This window comes from Phascolarctos cinereus, unplaced genomic scaffold (genome assembly GCF_003287225.1).
Source record: "Phascolarctos cinereus isolate Bilbo 61053 unplaced genomic scaffold, phaCin_HiC Scaffold_4;HRSCAF=312, whole genome shotgun sequence".
NCBI lineage: Eukaryota > Metazoa > Chordata > Mammalia > Diprotodontia > Phascolarctidae > Phascolarctos > Phascolarctos cinereus.
In genome coordinates this window covers 157836572-157855372 of record NW_027555847.1, presented here as the reverse complement: position 1 = coordinate 157855372, position 18801 = coordinate 157836572, and the positions used below count along the sequence as shown (strand labels likewise).

The following is an 18801-nucleotide window of genomic DNA, read 5'->3' as shown; positions in this document are numbered from 1 at the left end:
CTGGAAGGCCTTGATTGAGTGTTTCATAATAGCTAGCATTTATATAGGGTCTACTATGTGACAAGCATTCTGCTAAACACTTTAAGAATATTACCTCTTGATCCTCACAACAACCCTTTGAAATAAGTGCTATTATGATCCCCAATTTACAGTTGAGGAAACTCAGGCAGGTTACACCGGGTCACACAAGTAATAAATGTCTGGGATGACATTTGAACTCTGGCCTTCCTGACTCTAGGCCCAGCACTCTATCCACTCTAACCACCTAACTTTAGTGTTAGAGGGAGGGGATTACTCCAAACCCTGCCATGTTTGTCTACACAGGGTCTTAACATTAATAAATCTGAGCTTCTAGACTGAGCATAATTACTGTTGGCTCTTTGCCCTCATTCATGCCTGGAGTAAGTATTGTCTTAATTTTTGGAAGCTAGTTCCCAAGTGTAGATGTGTAAAACTACTATGTGTAAAACTATGAAAGGTACTTGAGGGGAGGGGTCAACTCCACTCCCATAATAACAATAATAGATAACATTTAGATAGTGCTTACTATGTGCCATGCACTGTACTTTACAATTATCTTATTTGATACTCATGACAACCTTAGGAGGTAGGTGCTATTATTATTCCCATTTTACAAATGAGGTCACAGCTAACAAGTGTCTGAGGCTGGATTTGACCTTGCCTTCCTGACTCCTGAGTTCCTGTCTTCCTTAATACCACGGTCCCCTGTACTGCTCTTCAGTCACACAGAAATATAAACACATCCTTCTGAATGTTCCACACAGAGCTCAAAATCAAGTAGGGACAGATGACAATAATAACAAACACCTAAGGATGCTCTGAGCCAAATAAAACTGGAAAGGCAAACCAACTTGAGGGTGGGAAGGGTAGAACACAGGGAAAGGCTTAAATGAATAGATATTTGAATGGCTTTAAATGATGGGTAAGAATTCAGCAGGGAGTATAACATTCCAGGAATAGGGAACAACATGAATAATGTGGAAAAGTGTATGTTTACTGGAAGCAGTGAAGGGTCTAGGTTCTAGGAGCACAGATCATATTGTGTGGAGTAGTAGAAGAAAAATGGCTAGCAATATAATGTGCAGATTGTGGAAGGCCTGGCAGGAAGCTCTAGCAATAGAGAGGGGGTAGAGGTGTTGGAGATGAAGGGAAAGATTCAAGAGATGGCTGAATCAACAGGATTTGGTAGTTTAGTGGCTACAAAAGAAGAGTGGGAAAAATCCAAACGTGAACGATTGGTTAAATTACGCCAGGACAAATAATGAAAAAGTGGAAATCCAGTACATGGACTTACGGAAAATGGATATCAGCTCCATGTTTTTTTCTTTGTTTGTTTGTTTTGTTTTGTTTTGGCTTTTTTGCTTAAAGGGGGATTCTATATCTGGAGAGCCAGCGTGGTCCTCAAGGCTCTTCCCTGTCTCTGGTGAGAGAAAGCCCAGGGGCGAGGCGAAGCCAAGACCCAGTCACCAGGGTAACTGAGGTTGCCCAGTCACTACGGCAACGGGGAACCGGGTCAGTCACTGGTAGTGGGGGAGGGGTATCGGTCAGCCCCTGAAGAAGCCATTACTATGGCAACGAAATAGCGCCTCTCTGGGACGCCATAGCGTCCTCAATCCCCTCCCCCATTCCCCAACAATATCAAGAGGCCCAGGCGAGTAAACTGAGGTTTGGAGAAAGGTTAGGGAAAGAATGCAGGCGTCTGACCTTCCAGGTCACCTGTACACTTCTTCAAATGAGGCCGGAAACCAGAGAACTGTCTCCGTTGGGGCTTGCAAGTCTGAGACAGGGATCAACAGCGAGGGGTAGGAGTAAGTCCCGGAACCCGTCACGGTAGGGATTTTGCTTTTCGGGGAAGAGTTTGAACCCTGCACTGTCGAGCGTCCGTGATTGGCTCCGAGACCAAGCGGTAGAAGGAAGTGTTTCCGGAGGGGGCGTATCAGACGGTGCACGCGTTCCGGGACCAGGGAGGCGCCGTTCTAGGCCTAGTCTCATTGGTTCCGGAGGTCAGGTTGTGGCAGTGGCGGTGGTGGGAGATGCTAGTCCGCGTGGCGCGGGGGGCCAGGGGCCTCGTGCTCAAGGTGAGAAAGAGGCTGATCCTTCTCTCTGAGGTCTTTCCCAGTAGTGGGGTCACGATCACGGGGGAGCGGAGGCAGAGGTCGTACCTCTCTTCCCATTACTACCTGGGGAAGGTGGGGGCGGGATATGTGACTGTTAAGGGAAGAACCAGGGGGTCAAAGATCACCCCCATGCACGTGGGATTGAGTGGAGGCGTGTGTGAGGAGCGGGGGGGGGGGGGCGATGTTCTCCCTAGACGGCTACAGCTCTTAGTGGCCTCTCCGGCCCCTGTTCTGCCGTACCTGCGTCCACCTGTGCCACCAGCCCTGCCTCTCACACTTTTCTGCCTCCCATGTGCCATTCCTCACCTCCTCTCTTTTCTCTTACATACTCAGGATCCCTGCTGTAACCCCCGTGTCCCTTGTTTTGTTTCTCCCATCCCTGCAGCCCCCCCCCGTCTACTTTTTTCCTATGCCTTCACCCCCATCTTTTTAGAAAAAGGTTGCACTCTAAGGTCCTGCCAAAAATTTATGAATTTGTGAGCCTGTATCTCCTTTTTGTCACACTGTCACCCGTACTCTTCCATCTCTTGTTACCATCCCACTCCGTGTCCGTTTCTCGTCCTGCACTGACTGGCACAACAACCCTCTGCTGCAAACTTCACTCACCTTTTCCCACCCTCTCAGTAATGTACCTTGCCATCTCATGAGTTATTTTCCCATCTGATTCCTGCTGTCCCCAACCTCTAATCTCCTCCTTACCTACTCTCCCCATCTTCTTTTTCTATACCTTCCTATCCATTGTTATTTCCTCCAGGGTCCCAGAGCCTGGCTGGGCCCCAGTCAACACCGTACAGCCTCAGGCCTACCCAGAAATACAGTTGTACTGTTTGTGCCCCAGCAAGAGGCATGGGTAGTGGAGCGGATGGGTCGATTCCACCGTATTTTGGAACCGGTAAGATTTCCCTTTTTCCTTCCCTTTTACTCCTGGAAAATAGCTGGGGGAAGCATTGATTATGAAAGAAGGAATAAAGCATTTATTTAGCACTTACTATATGCAAAGAACTATACTAAGAAATGGGGATACAAATAGAAAAGTGTGACAGTCTCTTCTTTCAAGGAGCTCACTTTCTAATGGAACAGACAACACCTATGGATTATCTGGAAGCATCTGAGGACCAAATGCTCTAGGTTAGGGACCGTTCCTTCAGGGTCTTCATTCCTACAAGGCCCCCTGACTCCTCCTTCCATCCTTAACCAGGGCTTGAACATCCTAATCCCTGTGCTGGATCGAATCCGATATGTACAGAGCCTCAAGGAGATTGTCATCAATGTACCCGAACAGTCAGCTGTAACCCTTGGTGAGGAGGGCACCCTTCCTTGGGCAAGAGGCACAAGGAGGGTGCCAAGGCTCAAAAGAGAACAGCCACTGTTATTCTATATTTATGCATGCATGTAACTGAGTAAAAGGACATATGAATGGGCAACTCTTAATGAACATGTGAATATATATGATGATGAACATGGGAGAACTGCGGAGCAGCTGAGGTCACAATAGGGGAGACGAAGGAGGGAAGAAAGAAGTGAAATGAAGGGGGGAAGGGTACAGCAGGGAGGGAAGGAGGTGCTTTAGGGAGAACGTGGAGCTGTGGGTTAGAGGCTGAAGGCCTGAAGACCCTGACCTCCTCTCCTCTACCCCTAGACAATGTGACACTACAGATTGATGGAGTTCTTTACTTGCGCATCATGGACCCTTACAAGGTAACTTCCTACTTCCAAATTTGTGGGTAATTTTTGTGACTCCTCATCTTAGGATGTCATATTCCCTATCACAAACCTTTCCTTAGGCGAGCTATGGTGTAGAAGATCCAGAATATGCAGTCACCCAGCTGGCCCAGACAACCATGAGAAGTGAGCTTGGAAAGCTCTCATTGGATAAAGTTTTCCGAGTGAGTGAAGTCAGTTCACAGCTTTTGGTCACTGGGGGTAAGAGGGTAGAGGTGCCTTTTTTTACATACCTTCCTCTATTTAGTCTTCCCCTGGTGGCTTGATAATGTGAGGGGGAGTCAAGGGAGGGTGTCAGGTTGTCTGCCTGGCTCTGCTGTGTAGGACAGGGCTCCCAGTGGGGTAAGGTGTTACCTATAGTCTTTCCCCCATACCAGGAACGAGAATCCCTGAATGCCAGCATTGTGGATGCCATCAATCAGGCCTCTGATTATTGGGGTATCCGCTGCCTCCGCTATGAGATCAAGGACATCCATGTACCTCCTCGAGTCAAGGAGTCCATGCAGATGCAGGTTCGGGGAGTGAGGGCTCGGTTCCTGGAAAGGTGGGGCAGTCCAGAGCTGGAAACCATAGGAACTGGGAGGGCTCTTTGGTTACAGAGACTGGGACCATCCTGTTCAAATGCCTAGTGAGAAGGGCAGTGGATTTGCTGTTTCTTAGCCCCTGGTCCCTGTTCTTTCATCCTTTGGGATGTCAGCTGGGATTATGGTTATCCACATCTGAGTCCTTCAGCCCTGTCTTTACTCCCAAGATGACCTTGGGATGAAAGAGTATGACTATGTCTCTGTTTGAGCACTGTCCCTAATAGCCTGAGAACTAGGTCTGTCCCCTCAGTGACTTTGGGGTGGGGCGACTCTGCTTCCAGGTAGAGGCAGAGCGTCGGAAACGTGCGACAGTGCTTGAGTCAGAGGGAACTCGGGAATCTGCCATCAATGTGGCTGAAGGAAAGAAGCAGGCACAGATCTTGGCCTCGGAGGCAGAGAAGGCTGAGCAGATCAACCAGGCAGCTGGTCAGTGATGGTGGGCATAAAGAAGGGGGTCTGATCTGGGCAGACTTCTGTCCTTACAGTGACTGGCTAGGAACAAGTTTTACCTGTGTCCTGTCACTGAGAGCTTTTCCCTGCCCCAGGAGAGGCCAGTGCGGTGCTGGCCAAAGCAAAGGCCAAAGCTGAGGCTATACGGATCCTGGCATCAGCTCTGACACAGCAAGTGAGTTGAATTAATGGGAGATGAAGTAGAAGATTCCTTGCCTGACTCCTTCTTTAGCACATCCACAGGTGTTCCCCTATCTACTTTTTGGGGGTTCTCTTGACCCTGTGTCCCCTGTAAACCTGACCTCGTATCTCCTATGACCTATGACCTCCCACTTCCTATGGCTTAACCTTAAAATGCATCCCCAAGCCTATGTTCTCTGACTCTATGCCCTTCTGATCCCCTGATTTCCTGTTTCCCATGGCTCCTGATCTCACCTATCCCATATTCCCTGATGTCATTTCCCATGACCCTTTGTGTTATTTATACTTCTTGTGATTCCTGACCTCATGCCTCTGGTGACTACAGAATGGAGATGCAGCAGCCTCCCTAACAGTGGCCGAGCAGTATGTCAGCGCTTTCTCTAAATTGGCAAAGGAGTCCAACACCATCCTGCTACCTTCTAATCCCGGAGATGTCACTAGCATGGTGGCTCAGGTTAGAGTCTCTCCCAACATCCCCATTTTAGCCGAATTCTACCAGAAACCGAAGTAGTTTCATGGGTCACTCCAGGGAGATGTCCTCTAGATGCTGCTTCCAGCATCTCTCACCCCTTTCCTAAAGGCCTTCGTTACTTTTAAGGTTCACATCCCCAGTCAAAAAGAATTAAATCTTCCTGGAGAGACAGCCAGTGACCTTGTCCTTCCCATTTTCAAGTTGGATAGCCTCCTTCCCAATGAAATGTCCATTCCCCACCTCAAGATATATGAATGACCCTTCACCATAGTCCCCACTTCTCCCCCTCAGCCTATGAGTGAGTCAAGCCTAAGGTTTTTTACTGTGTCCTCTGCCTACAGTACTCACTTGCATCTCCTCTCCCTGGTCTCTCACATTTTTATGTCTCCTTCATTTCTGCCTCTTATTCCACCATTTTCTTGCTTCTGTCCCCTGCCCAGTCTCATAACTGTTTGTCTCCAATCCCAGGCTATGGGTGTGTATGGAGCCCTTACCAAAACCTCCACAACTGAGACACCAAGTTCAGCCTCTGATGGAAACATCAGGGCTGCCCAGCGTGTGAACACTGGTCTGGATGAAGAGCTGGAGCGTGTAAAACTGAGTTAGCAAAACCTGGCTTGGCCTGTGGGACCTGGCAGTCCCGGGGAAGGCTTCTGATCCAGGACCCACCCCTTGCCCCCCTGCCCTCGACACTTCTGGATCCCTCAGCCAAGATTTTGGTTATTTTTTTATTTGAACTCTAATCATGTAATAAACACAGCTAGTGGGACAGCAGCAAGAAGCAGCCTCGTTGTCTTGGAGTTTGGGGAAATTCAGGAAACTGGTTTTATAGTTTGTGGGGCCGTGGATTGCTCTTCTCCTGCACACTCCATATGCATGTTGGATTTGGGAGCATTTTTCTTCAGAAGTTGATACCATTGTGACAAGTAGGCAGGTATGAAGTTTTAAAAGGAACACTGGAAGTTCTCAACACCACCTCTGCATTCTGCTCAGTCTTCCTCCCATACAGAACTGTCTGTGGGGGAGGACTAGTTTCCTAGCATGCTGAGTAGCCTCACTCATGATGCATGCTGGGGATTGTAGTCTGCATCATACTGCTGAGAAGACTTGGGGTACAAAGTGGGGATTCCTCTTGTTCCTTGAAATCCATGCTTTCTTACCCATTGTAGGATTGGGTGTTGCAGGGCATAGAGAAGAATCTCTGTTTCACGCTGCCCTGTTGGATCAGAGGTCAAATTTGTGGGGTATTAACTGCCTATTGAGGGTGGGATTGTGGTGGCTATATCTCTGTTAGAAACTCAGCTTTGTTCTCCCTCTCTCTACAGATTTAAGACCAACCCCACCCTAACTAGCCATCTGCATCAATTTACCTCCCATATATGTCCATCCCAGGAGCCTAGTCCAGATCCACAAGTAGCCTGTCTTTGTTCCACCCTGATTTCTGCAATAGCCTCTGGGTTCCTCCCCTTTTGTTTTTAAGGTGTGACCTAACTAGGGCTGGACACAAGACAAAGAACATATAAACACTGGTGGAATGTAAAAGAAGACGAGACCGAACAGAGCCCTCTCCCCAAATGCCACAACTCTTCATGTTTAATCCCTTTTCTCCTGTCCCCATTTAGAGAGGGGTTTGGCCCTTTTTCCTTCCACACCCAATTAGTGAGGGCTTTGGCCAGAGTACAGACATTTGGGGTGTCACAGGCATGACAAGTGCTGCCTATGGAGAAATGTCTAGTTATGAAGGGACCCTCTCAAGTTTTTGAGAACTTCGTCACCTCACTGCTCAACTTAAAATAGTGATTTGGAGGTGAAGAATGGGTTGCAGCTCACAGTTCATTCAAGAAACATTTACTAAGTGCTTACGATTGCCAGGCACTGTGCTAACTGCTGGGAATGAAGACAAAAAAGATCCCTCCACCGCTCAGGACTTATGGGAGGAAGTCTTTCCCTGGGACTCCCTGCCTCTGGTCCCTCTCCATCACTCCTCATCCCTATCTTCGGGAGGGGGCGCTCCAGGCACTGTGCTCCTCTCTAGCTCTGTCTGCCCTCTTCTCTATGGTGTGTGGGGGTGGGAAGAGAGGGTTGGCGAATCTGAGCTTCACTTCCGGTTCTTGGCGCTCTGCTTCCGGCTGACTGCTGTGCTGCTCATAGGTGACTGAGGGTGCCCAGAGATTTCGCCGGGGAGCCCCTGGTACCCCCAGCCGGGTGGGAGGGACGGCCCTTAGTAGTCCTAGCTTCCCGTCCCCCTTCCCTGGGGCGGGGAGGGCAGCTGGGGTCAATGTGTTTGCACATCCGTCCGGCCGCCCTCCTTTGCCGCGCACTTTTCCGTCACCCTCCTGCCGCAGGTGTGCTCGAAGGTCCTCGGCCTTCCTTTCTCGCGCGTCCCTACCCCCGCCACGCCCCTCCGCGCCCCCCTGCCCGTGCGTCCTTCCAGCCCCTCCCCGCTCTGGGCCCCCCAGCTCTCCCCTTTCCGTGTCTCTGCACCCCCAGCTATACCCTTTCTGTTTCACCCATAATCCTCCCTCAGTGCCCCCACCTTTCCCCTTTCGTGTCTTCATGCCCCTGCACCCTACCCTCTGTCTCCTACATAAGGCACTCCACTCACCGCTACCCCTTCAGTGACCTCAGCATCTCTCCCCAAGACCCCAAGCCCCCAGTGCTGTTTCTGCCTCTTACTCTCTCCATCACTCCGCTAGTCCCCAACATCCCTCCCCCTCTTTCTTCAAAGTATTCCATTCCTCTGCACCTATTGGTGTGTTTTAGGTTCTGTTTCACCAGCCTTTACCCTGGGCACTATTTCACCCCCTTCTGCTCCCCTCCTTTGTCCCTAATGGTTCCTTTCTTTGTGCCTAATTTCTCCAAATGAGGGAGTGGCCTATGCTTACTGTACTGGTCAGGGTGACTTTGACGCCCGAGAGGTTGGTCCCTAGGAGGGGAGGGAGGGCGGTGCTACTAAGGAAGCATTAAAAGCCTAGGGCCCAATGCTGCGCACTGCCCAAACCTGTTTGTGGGGCAGGGAGTGGTAAGAGAGGAGAGAGTTTTAAGAGAGAGGAGAAAGAATTCATGGGGACATCTTGGGTTAGAGGGATCTCGCTTTTTTTGTGTGTCTCGTGTCCCAGAGAAGAGGTGGTTGTTGGAGTGATATTCCATTCCCAGGCTTGCTGTTCAGCCTGTGTTAAAAGAGCCTCACCTTCTCACTAGGGAGTATCTCAGTTTTTTCATGCTACTTATGTAGTAGATGATAATCCTACATCCCATGATTGGGGGTAAAAGCAGACAAGGGTCTCCTATGGTCAGAACACCCATTTCTCTTTTTCCAGCCAATATTGCATTTAAGAATCAGATACATGCCAGCTTGTATCATCCAACCTTCACTGCCAGCTTATGTTTAATAATAATAATGTTATAATAGCTAGCATTTACATAACACTTTAAGGTTTGCAAAGGACTTGACATGTATTTTGCTTTTATCCTCACAACCACTTCAGGAGGTAGGTGCTGTTAATTATCCTTGTCTAATCTCCAGCTTTCTTGGTGTAGGTCCAATTGCTATAATAGATGATTTCTAATCAAAGAATAGTAAGGAGGACCTCACAATGAGGAATTCCTCAGGCCTGATGGGAATTATTAGATCATAGGTCTAGAGCAAGAAGGTACCATAGAGGCCATCTAGTCAATTTTACAGAAATGAAAACTGAGGCACGGAATGAGACAGCCCATGCCATTGTTGAAGCAGGATATAATTATTTGTATACAAAAATTATAATAATCCAGTGAACTTGGAATGGAAGGTGACATTGTATTGTTGAGTTAGAGAATGGGCGCAAGGAAGGCTTGTTAGGTAGTGGCTTTCAACTGGAATTTAATTGAAGGGAGAACCTGTTTTCTGTACCTTAAGTGTCCTTGACTGGCCTGTCTTGGAAGATTTACATGAGAGTGGCAGAGAGGTGGAAGAAGGGGGAACAGGTAGGGGAAGAAAGAGATAGAGAGGGAGGGAGAGGTTGAAGGAGTGAGAGATTGCACAAGAGTTTGAGTAAGCAGTGAGAACCTAAGTAATGTGTGTCTGTCTTCCTGACTTCTAGAATGCTGAAGGCCCTGGTACTTCTTTTCCTGGCCTGGGTCTGCTTCCTCTTTTATGCTGGCATTGCTCTCTTCACCAGTGGCTTCCTGCTCACCCGGCTGGAGCTTACCAATCATAGCATCTGTCAGGAGTTGCCTGGAAAGGGACCTCTGGTGGGAGGTGGCCGTGGTGAGCCAGGGGCCTGCTGGACAGCTCCTCGATTTTCCCGAGCTGTGATAGTGCTGATAGATGCACTACGATTCGATTTTGTGCAACCTTGGCCAGGTGGCCTTCCTGCCCCACAACCTTTCCTAGGAAGGCTGGGCTCCATACAGCGCCTTCTGGAAGCCCAGCCACAACATGCTCGTCTCTACCGGTTCCTGGCTGACCCACCCACCACCACCATGCAACGACTCAAGGCCCTCACTACAGGCTCTTTACCTACCTTCATTGATGCCGGGAGCAACTTTGCTAGTTATGCGATCCAAGAAGATAACCTCATTGCTCAGCTCAACAACACTGGTCAGTCTAATAAGGTTATGGAATGTTAGGTAACCTCCTGTGGTTCTTTTAGTCACTAGTGTCTAAACTATACTAAACAGTATATTTCTTTTAATTTAGCCTCCTTGCCTGAGGTCCATGAACTTTTAAAATATACATATATTTGTTGACTGTATTAAATATAATTGATTTTCTTTGTAATCATATGTATTTTATGCATTTAAAAACATTAGTCTAAGAAAAGCTTCATGGGCTTTACCAGACTGATGAAGAGGTCCATAACATGCAAAAACATAGAAGAACCTCTGATCTGGAACCCTCTCATTTTATGGATGAACTAGGCCTAGTCAGATGAAGTGATTTGCCTAAGATCACACAGCTAATTTGTGGAAGAGCTGTGACTAGAACCCATGTGTTCTTACTTCCCATCTCATGCTTCTTCTAGTATACTACATAGATTCTCTCATATCTTCCCTTCCCTCTTTATGTGTTCCCTTCCCTTTACCATCACAGAATCTCCACTTTCTTCTTTGTCTAGGGCTTCTTTCCTTCTATTTTATCTGCCTCTCTACACCTTATCAGGTAATTTGAGTCCCTGATGTGTACCTAGCCCTGTGCTAAGCTTTGTTCAGGCAATTGCTGCAATAAGGGTATGGTCCCTGCTCCCAAGGAATTTACAGCATAGTTGAGGGAAATGATTTATAAAACAATTAGAGAACAATAAAAGAAATATAAGCTCTTTGATGGACAGGACTGTTTTTGGTTGTTGACTGATATAACTTAGTACTTATGTGGTAGTATTTTAAAATTATGTTTTATCAGGCTAGAATTACTATAAATATTTGGAATGAGAGATTACAGTGGATTGGGATAGCTAGTAAGGCTTCATGTAGGAGGTACGATTTGAATTGCATTTTTAGTGATGCTTAAGATTTGGATAAGCAAGACATTACAGATAGTGTGAATGGTGCAAGCAAAGGCAGTGGTATAAGGACAGTGAACCTGTGATAAGACTAACATGGCTAGAGCAGAAGATTTGTATTGGTGGGAGAAGGAAAAAAGAGGGAACTGTAGAATGAGGCCACACTATAAAACAATCTTTGAATGGTTCCATCCATTGCTTAATGCCTAACATCTTCCTAACTCTCCCAATGCTTCAGGGAAACGAGTGGTCTTCATGGGGGATGACACTTGGAAGGGCTTGTTCCCAGGAGCTTTCTCTGAAGCCTTCTTCTTCCCATCCTTCAATGTTAAAGATCTACACACTGTGGACAATGGCATTCTGGAGCACCTGTACCCTACCAGTGAGCAGTCTCAACTGGGATCCAGGCTTAGACTCTGTTGGAAGGGAGGGGTGGGGATAGACTAGTCTTAAATTTGGGTCCTATTCTGAGAAGCTAGTGCCAATACTCAATTTGTGAAATAGGTCAAACATATATTGGATCTGATTTTGAGCTACAATATGTAGAAGGGCAAGGATGTGATGCTTTGAGGGTCCTCTGGATGGTACTGCTCTGGGTAATAAGGACTGGAATCAGTGTCCATTGGTAGAGGAATATTAAAGGCTGGGAAATTGAGGAAGGGTATCAGGCTATTTTTCTCAGTGTTGGTCTCTACAGTGGACAGAGATAACTGGGACCTGCTGATTGCTCACTTCCTGGGTGTAGATCACTGTGGCCACAAACATGGTCCCCACCATCCTGAGATGGCCAAGAAGCTCAACCAGATGGACCAGATGCTTCAGTAAGTTGTACTAGAGAAGTTTTATTGTGGGCAGGAGGCAGGACCCAATTGATTATGGGGCAGAGATAGTAGGCTGTAAAGTGTGTGTGTTTGTGTGGTAGGGGGTAGTTTGGAGTAGAGTATTATCTGGTCAGAGAGACTGCCTTCCTCTCCCTGGGGGAGAAATGGTGTGGGAGTAGGGTTGGGGGGAGGGAGAAGATCTCTGTGTATCTGTTGGGTCTCTATTGAAGTTCTCGTGGTACCAGACATTCATTGCTCAGACTTTGGCAAATACTCTGCTGTCCACACTAATTACTGCCACTGATCTCCTCTTTCTGAAGCTCAAGAGTTCATGTTTATTTGGGTTCCTTCTACTCACTGAATAAGTTGGGTCCCATAGAAAATTAGCCAGAGGGTCATGGGACCTAATTACCTGTGGGACTTTAGACAGAGCAGTTAACTTCTCTGGACCTCAGTTTCTTTATATGTGACATAGGAAAACAGTTTGCCTTTCTTGCTTCGTAGAGTTGTCATGTAAGAGTTAAACAAGGTAACAGTACTTTGTAAAACTACAAATTCCTGAGAATGATCTTTTAAGGACTGCCGGGGGTTAAGGGATGATTGTACCCAGTCTAGGATCTTCCCAGTAGCCCCTTCTCTTTCCCCACTGTTTGGTGCCCTGCAATCAGGACCCTTGTGGAGCGACTGGAGAATGATACACTGCTGGTGGTGGCTGGAGATCATGGCATGACAGAGACAGGAGACCATGGTGGAGACAGCAAGCTGGAAGTCATGGCTGCACTGTTTCTCTACAGCCCTTTGCCTCTTTTCCCCAGGGCGCCCCTGAAAGTAAGTGCAATAAACCATTAGTTCCCTTGCCTGGGTCTCTCCTATTTCCTTTTGGTCCCCTTGAACTCTTTTTCTTTTTCTGATCTCAGTGTCCTTTAGAGGACTGTTTCACCCGCTTCTCCACAATTAACAAGCCTCCTCCATATTACCTCCTTCTCTACATATCATCTTGCTCTCCCCATGCTTCTACCACCTTCCCATCACTTCCCCTTTCTCTCTAGATACTCTGCCTCCCATCACTCCTACTCATCTCTGTCACCTTTAAATGCTCTTTTCCCCATTCCCCATCATTTTATTCTAAGCTAGGACTACGAAGGGGCCTTTTCCCTCACCTTTTCCCTCCTCCCTTTCCACTGATGCATTCCTTCCTCTGGTTTTATTGCCTCCAGGACCCAGAAGCGGTTCCCCAGGTGAACCTGGTGCCAACGCTGGCTCTTCTGCTTGGCCTGCCCATACCTTTTGGAAACATAGGAGAGGTGATGGTGGACCTGTTTTCAGGAGAAGGAGATACCCAGCCTCTTGCTACAGCTCTTGCCCAGGCCTCTGCCTACCATCTCAATGCCCAACAGGTAGAGGGGCTGGTGCTCCCTAGAAACAGGGGTTATGTCAAATTAGAGACCCAGGAGTTAGGAACCTGAACAGAAACCCTGATGATGACCCTGTCATCCTCATACTTCCTCTGACCATCAACTCCTGACCTATTTCTGTCCCTCCTCACCCCATAGGAGGTGTGGGTTCTAGCCCTGGGGCTCTCTGGACATCTGTTCATTTCTGTTTTATTCCCCCTTCACTCCCATCCTATGCCTTGTAAAACTGTCTTTTCATTTTGTTCCATGTTCCCTTCCAGGTATCCCGCTTTCTTCATGCTTACTCACTAGCTGCTCAGGACTTGCCCCCTGAGGAGCTACAGCGCCTTCAGAACCTCTTCTCCTCTGCATCCTCTGAGTATGAGCGACTGCTAGATCAGCTGAAGACTGAAGAGGTCAGAGAGGCTGACATACAGGCTCTGATCTCCCAGCTGAGATTGTTCTTGCGGGGGGCGCGGACAGCCTGCACAGAGACGTGGGCTCAATTCCGCCCAGCCCGAATGATAGGGGGCACCGTACTCCTGGCCTCCACCTGCCTTCTCTGCCTAGTGACCTCTGGGCTCGCCAGCTCCCCTGACTTCCCTTTCCACTGTCTGCTCCTAAAGTCTGTGGCTTGGGGTCTGGCAGGGTCTGCCTTGCTAGCTGGGGGACTGATGGCAGGTGGGAGCGGGCTAGAGCCAGCTCTGTTGTCTGCAGGGGCTGCAGCCACCTCCCTCGTAGCCTTCTTGTGGAATTTAAAGTCAAGGGGGAGGCCACCAATGGCAATCATTCTCCCAGGCCCTTTGCCCATCTTGGTGCTCCTGTTTCTCCGCTCGGCTGCCCTCTTTTCTGACAGCTTCATCCTGGCTGAGGCCCGGGCAGCCCCCTTCCTTTTGCGTTCACTGTCCCTGTTTCTAGTGGCTCAGCTGCACTGGGAGGGCCGGCTCCTGGGGGGCTGGCCCACAGCTCCTTGCCTCAGCTCCCCCACAGTATCTATGGCACGGCGGGAGGGTCCACGGGCTCTGGGGCTACTGGTTGGCCTACTCCTGTGTGTACGCCTGTCTAGTCTCTTCCTTCGCTGCCCAGAAGAAACACCTGTTTGCCAGTCATCACCCTGGTTAGCTCCTCTAGCCGCAATGGATGGTGGCCAGGCCAAGAACCTCTGGTATGGGGCGTGTCTAGGGGCACTAGGAGTCCTGGTCCTATCTGTACGGTTTTGGCTGCGCCGCTGTGGGAATCTTAACAGCCCGGCACCTCCGGTCCTCTTTGTGCGCTGGGGATTGCCACTGATGGCACTGGGCACTGCTGCCCACTGGGCATTGGCCTCAGGCTCAGATGAGGCACCCCCCAGGCTACAAGCCCTGGTGTCTGGAGCTGTGGTAGGGTTGCCACGGGCTGTACTGGGTCTGGCAGCCCTTGGGCTAGGGCTGCTGCTTTGGCAGCCAGTCACAGTATTGGTCAAGACTGGGGCAAGTAGCTCCAACCCCATCGTTGTCCCTTTTGTGGGACCCCCGGCCTCCCAGGCTGACCTGGACTACGTGGTCCCTCAGATCTACCGTCGAATGCAGGACGCACTGAGGGGAAAGCTGGCCGGGGGTGGGAGCCAGACACCAATGGCACTGGCTGCCTATGGGCTGGGGAGTGTGTACTCTGCCGCCGTGGTGACCGCCCTTGCCCTGCTGGCCTTCCCGCTGCTTCTGCTGCACACTGAGCGGATCAGCCTTGCCTTCCTGATCCTCTTCCTGCAGAGTTTCCTACTCTTGCAGCTGCTCGCCACTGCTATTGGGAACCCAGCTGGAAGTTCTGGTAGGTAGCAAGGGTGTCTTGTCTGTAGATTTCCCTAGAATATCCATCTCCTTCCCTTGGGACAGCTACACACCCAGGTGAACCAACCAGGCTGGAGTAGAGGTTGGGAGAAAGAAGGGATCAAGCACTGCCCCCCTGTTCCACACCTCTGCCCACTCCCTGCCCCAACCAGGACTGCTTCCTTTGGAGAAGTTGTACCCTACTGATTCTCTGGCGGTTAGGTGACCATTTGTGTACAACTGTGACTTTGGGGTTGGGGGTGTTGGATCAGGGTGACTAGGCGTAGGAGGCAGATGCAAAGTGGGGGTAGGATCAGAGTATAGGAAGTAATGTTCAAGTAGCAAGAGTACAGGGCAGTCATGTGACATTGTGGTGGTGGGGTGGTGACATTGTTGGGGGTCAGGCTAACAGTATTAAGATGATGAGTTGTATGTCTCTTTCCAGGTCCCTTCTCAGTGCCATGGCTAGCCATCTCCGCTTGGGCTCTCACAGCTACTCAGACCTTCTATTCCACAGGCCATCAACCTGTCTTTCCAGCTATCCACTGGAATGCTGCCTTTGTGGGCTTTCCTGAGGGGCATGGTTCATCCCCTCTGCTGCCTGCTGTGCTCGTGGGGGCCAACACCTTTGCCTCCCACCTTCTTTTTTCAGGTATCTCATCCCCCAACCTCTGATCCTTCTCCTAGGACTGAGCCCAAGACTCTAGAGGGGAGTGGTGGTAGTCCCACCTAAGTGGCACAAGGTTAGAGGGAAAAACCTTGTTGTTTCTGTCCATCCTTTAATCTCAGTTGCTCAATAGGTAAGACTCTGGCCAAGGAATGATGAGACACAGGCCCCTTGGAAGCTCCTTTCTGAAGCCTCCCCGCCTGATCTGGCTAAAGCACAGAATTGTCAGGGTGGGGCTGTCCTGTGGGAATCAAGGCTTGTTCCTGGAACCCAGGGTAACCCAGACCTGTGTTTCCCTCACCCCCGGAGGCAGTTGGCTGCCCGCTGCTCTTGCTCTGGCCCTTTGTGTGTGAGGGCCAAGGGTCTACGAAGAAAAAGAAGGCCCTAGCGAGTGGGGCTGAGGTGGAGAGAGAGAAGGAGGAGGAGCCCTTGATGGAGATGCGTCTCAGAGATGCCCCTCATTGTTTCAATGCTGCTCTCCTGCAGCTGGGCCTCAAGTACCTCTTCATCCTAGGTATACAGGTAGGTATGATTAACTGGTAATGCTGTTAAGTGGTATGGCTGGGGATTTTGAGAGAGGAAAGCTAAAGAGTTAGTGATTCTTAACTTTTACATACCACTTCACAATTGGTTATTTTGGTTTTTTTATGCTCTGTTGGTGCTTTTGGAAAAAAAAATCACTGTCACTTCCTAGTGACTCCTCCCTCCCACTACAACTCTCTCTTAAAACAAGTAAGTACCATCAAATGAAACAAATCAACACATTGGTGTTGTCTGACAGTTTATACCTCATTCTGGATCTATTGTGTGCCAACTCTCTGCAAAGAGGGAGGAGGCATGCTTCGCTATCAGTCACTACAGTTTTCTAAGCTCGTTGAAATAGCTTCTCTCAGTCTTCCTATAAGAAAGGACCAAAATAATTTTCTCCAACTTACAGGTAAGGAAGCTGAGGTGCCTGTCATTTCTCCAAGAGTACATATTGAGTCAGTGGTAGAACAGAGACTGTAATACAGATCTCTTGTCTCTGAGTCTAATTCTTTCTCTACCTCACCATGATCCAGACCCAGCTAGTGGTGTATGGAGAGTCCTTCAGCTGAACAGGGAAACCAGAGCTTGTGATCCACACCCCCAAGGGGTCGGAGTACAGATTCTTCACTCAATTCTTTCTCAAAGTGAGGGGGCAGTATTTTGTTTAGCATTATTCCCAGGAGGCAGGGGCTCTGAGCACTAGAAATGAAGAATTGCAGAATTTTAAAAGAACTCTCAAAATTACTATTTTATCCATGAGGTGGCTATGATTCATGTGGTTAAGTGACTTGCCTGAGATCACACAGTAAGTTAGTAGACAAGTCAGGAGTAGAACCTGGGCCCGCAGAGTATGAGTCACTGCTCCTTTTATGATATGCACTTCTGCTTTTTTCCTCATGCTGACATGAGAGTTTCACCTCTCATTTTTCTCTGCCTTTTTACACTTCCATCCCCCATCCTAGTTATCCTCATTCTTCTCTTCCCCATTCCCTCTTCCCCTCCAGGTCTTAGCCTGTGTTCTGGCAGCTTCCATACTTCGAAGGCATCTCATGGTCTGGAAGGTGTTTGCTCCCAAGTGAGTGGGTGTTCTTAATGAGGGAGGAATATAGGTTGGAGGGGAGGTCCCAGAGTTAGATGAGAAGATAGGTGGAGGGGGCAGTTAGGTGGTGCAGTGGATAGAGCACCAGCCCTGAAGTCAGGAGGACCTGAGTTCAAATCCGGCCTCAGACCAAACACTTGACACTTACTAGCTGTATGACCCTGGGCAAGTCACTTAACCCCAATTGCCTAAAAAAAAAAAAAAAGAAGAAGAAGAAGAAGATGGGTGGAAGATTTGATTTGGGTATCAGTCTGCTCAGACACAAAATAAAGGGAAAGTAGAGAGGTATCTTCTGGAAGAGGGGTATTAGTGGCCTGGTGAATGTCAGAATAAGGAGGGAGAGAGAATGGGCGGAAAAGGCTAGCCTCCATTAATCCTACCAGTTTCTACTAATGTCTTCTACCATGGTACACCATCCTAATGCCCCTGCTTCTCTGCTTGTAGGTTCATCTTTGAAGCTGTGGGTTTTGTGGTGAGCAGCCTAGCGCTCCTACTAGGTGTGGCCCTGGTGATGTGGGTAGACAGAGCTGTGGGGTCCTGGTTCAAGCAGCTCATTCTGTCCCAGGAGAGGTAGCTTTTGTCACCATGACCTTGGGATCAATCTTCCCTCATACCCCCAGGGCAAGTAAACCCTGGGTTCACCTCTACATGGCTTGTCGTACAGTTCTAGGTTTGAGACAACATGCTGAGCAGGACCTCTGGCTGGGACTCAACCCACTTCTGTGGAGACCTGTACTGCCCTGCTTGTAGCTGGGTCACCAGCATCCTCTATTCTAGACAGAGTGTGTACCTCACTCTCAGGGGGTTTGTAACAATGGGTCACATGCTTGTGGAGCCAGATCGTAGCAGTGACTTCACTGGGGTTTTCATATTCAGGATTGGAGAGAGGCAGAGAACTCAGGTCTGTGCTGAAATTGTCTCTCTTCTGGAAGCATTGGAACAGGCCAAGCAGCTATGTAGAAGCTTTGGGCCTGACCCTGTTCTCTCCATTGATTTTCTCTTCTTAGCCTGACCAAGCAAAATGACTCTGCCTTTCCCTAAATGAGATTGGGTTAATGTAAACCTGAGGCACTGAAGAAATCTGGGTGGGGGCCTGGTGGGGGAAGTGAGCTGCTGTGTATGCCCAGAGTGAAATAAAACACTGGAGAAATGTGTATGTGTGAAAGAAAGAGAGATGCTGGAAGGAAGGTACTTCTGTTCTATGGGGTGGGACTTTGTTGGGAAGGAATACTGTCTGTACACAGTTTCTGTCTTGTCCTAGTTAGCTTCCTCCATGCTATATTGCAGTATATCCACCCCCACCCCCAGGGTCTGTACCCCTCACTGTCTTCAATTCAATGAATCTGCTTAGTACCCACACTCAGTATGGACACCATATGAGGTTATGCTGTGGATATCACAAAAGAAGGCTCAGGCCCTACCATTAGGAAGTTCACA

The 18801-nt window shown here is 49.0% G+C and overlaps 2 protein-coding genes across 8 annotated transcripts; both read left to right on the top strand.

Moving 5' to 3' along the window:
- The first annotated feature begins 1982 nt into the window (after positions 1–1982).
- STOML2 (stomatin like 2) lies at positions 1983–6348 on the top strand. The gene is made up of 10 exons (XM_020977143.2): positions 1983–2099; positions 2893–3030; positions 3337–3436; positions 3778–3836; positions 3923–4024; positions 4238–4372; positions 4726–4870; positions 4990–5069; positions 5421–5549; positions 6036–6348. Exons 1-10 carry the CDS (start codon positions 2055–2057, stop codon positions 6171–6173), a joined length of 1071 nt encoding a protein of 356 aa, XP_020832802.1. The 5' UTR covers positions 1983–2054; the 3' UTR covers positions 6174–6348.
- Positions 6349–7616: 1268 nt separating this feature from the next.
- PIGO (phosphatidylinositol glycan anchor biosynthesis class O) lies at positions 7617–18518 on the top strand. 7 transcript variants are annotated; one of them, XM_020977126.1, is made up of 11 exons: positions 7617–7718; positions 9650–10149; positions 11289–11432; positions 11796–11871; positions 12540–12699; positions 13089–13268; positions 13547–15071; positions 15516–15722; positions 16051–16259; positions 17270–17340; positions 17809–18518. In XM_020977126.1, the coding sequence occupies exons 2-11, from the start codon at positions 9651–9653 to the stop codon at positions 17936–17938; spliced, it is 3201 nt and encodes a 1066-aa protein (XP_020832785.1). In that variant the 5' UTR covers positions 7617–7718; position 9650; the 3' UTR covers positions 17939–18518. The 7 variants fall into 7 exon arrangements, with proteins under 7 accessions (XP_020832785.1, XP_020832782.1, XP_020832786.1 ...); XM_020977123.1 differs by having other exon boundaries at positions 11748–11871; XM_020977124.2 differs by lacking the exon at positions 7617–7718 and adding an exon at positions 7725–7912 and having other exon boundaries at positions 11748–11871.
- The last annotated feature ends 283 nt before the right edge of the window (positions 18519–18801 follow it).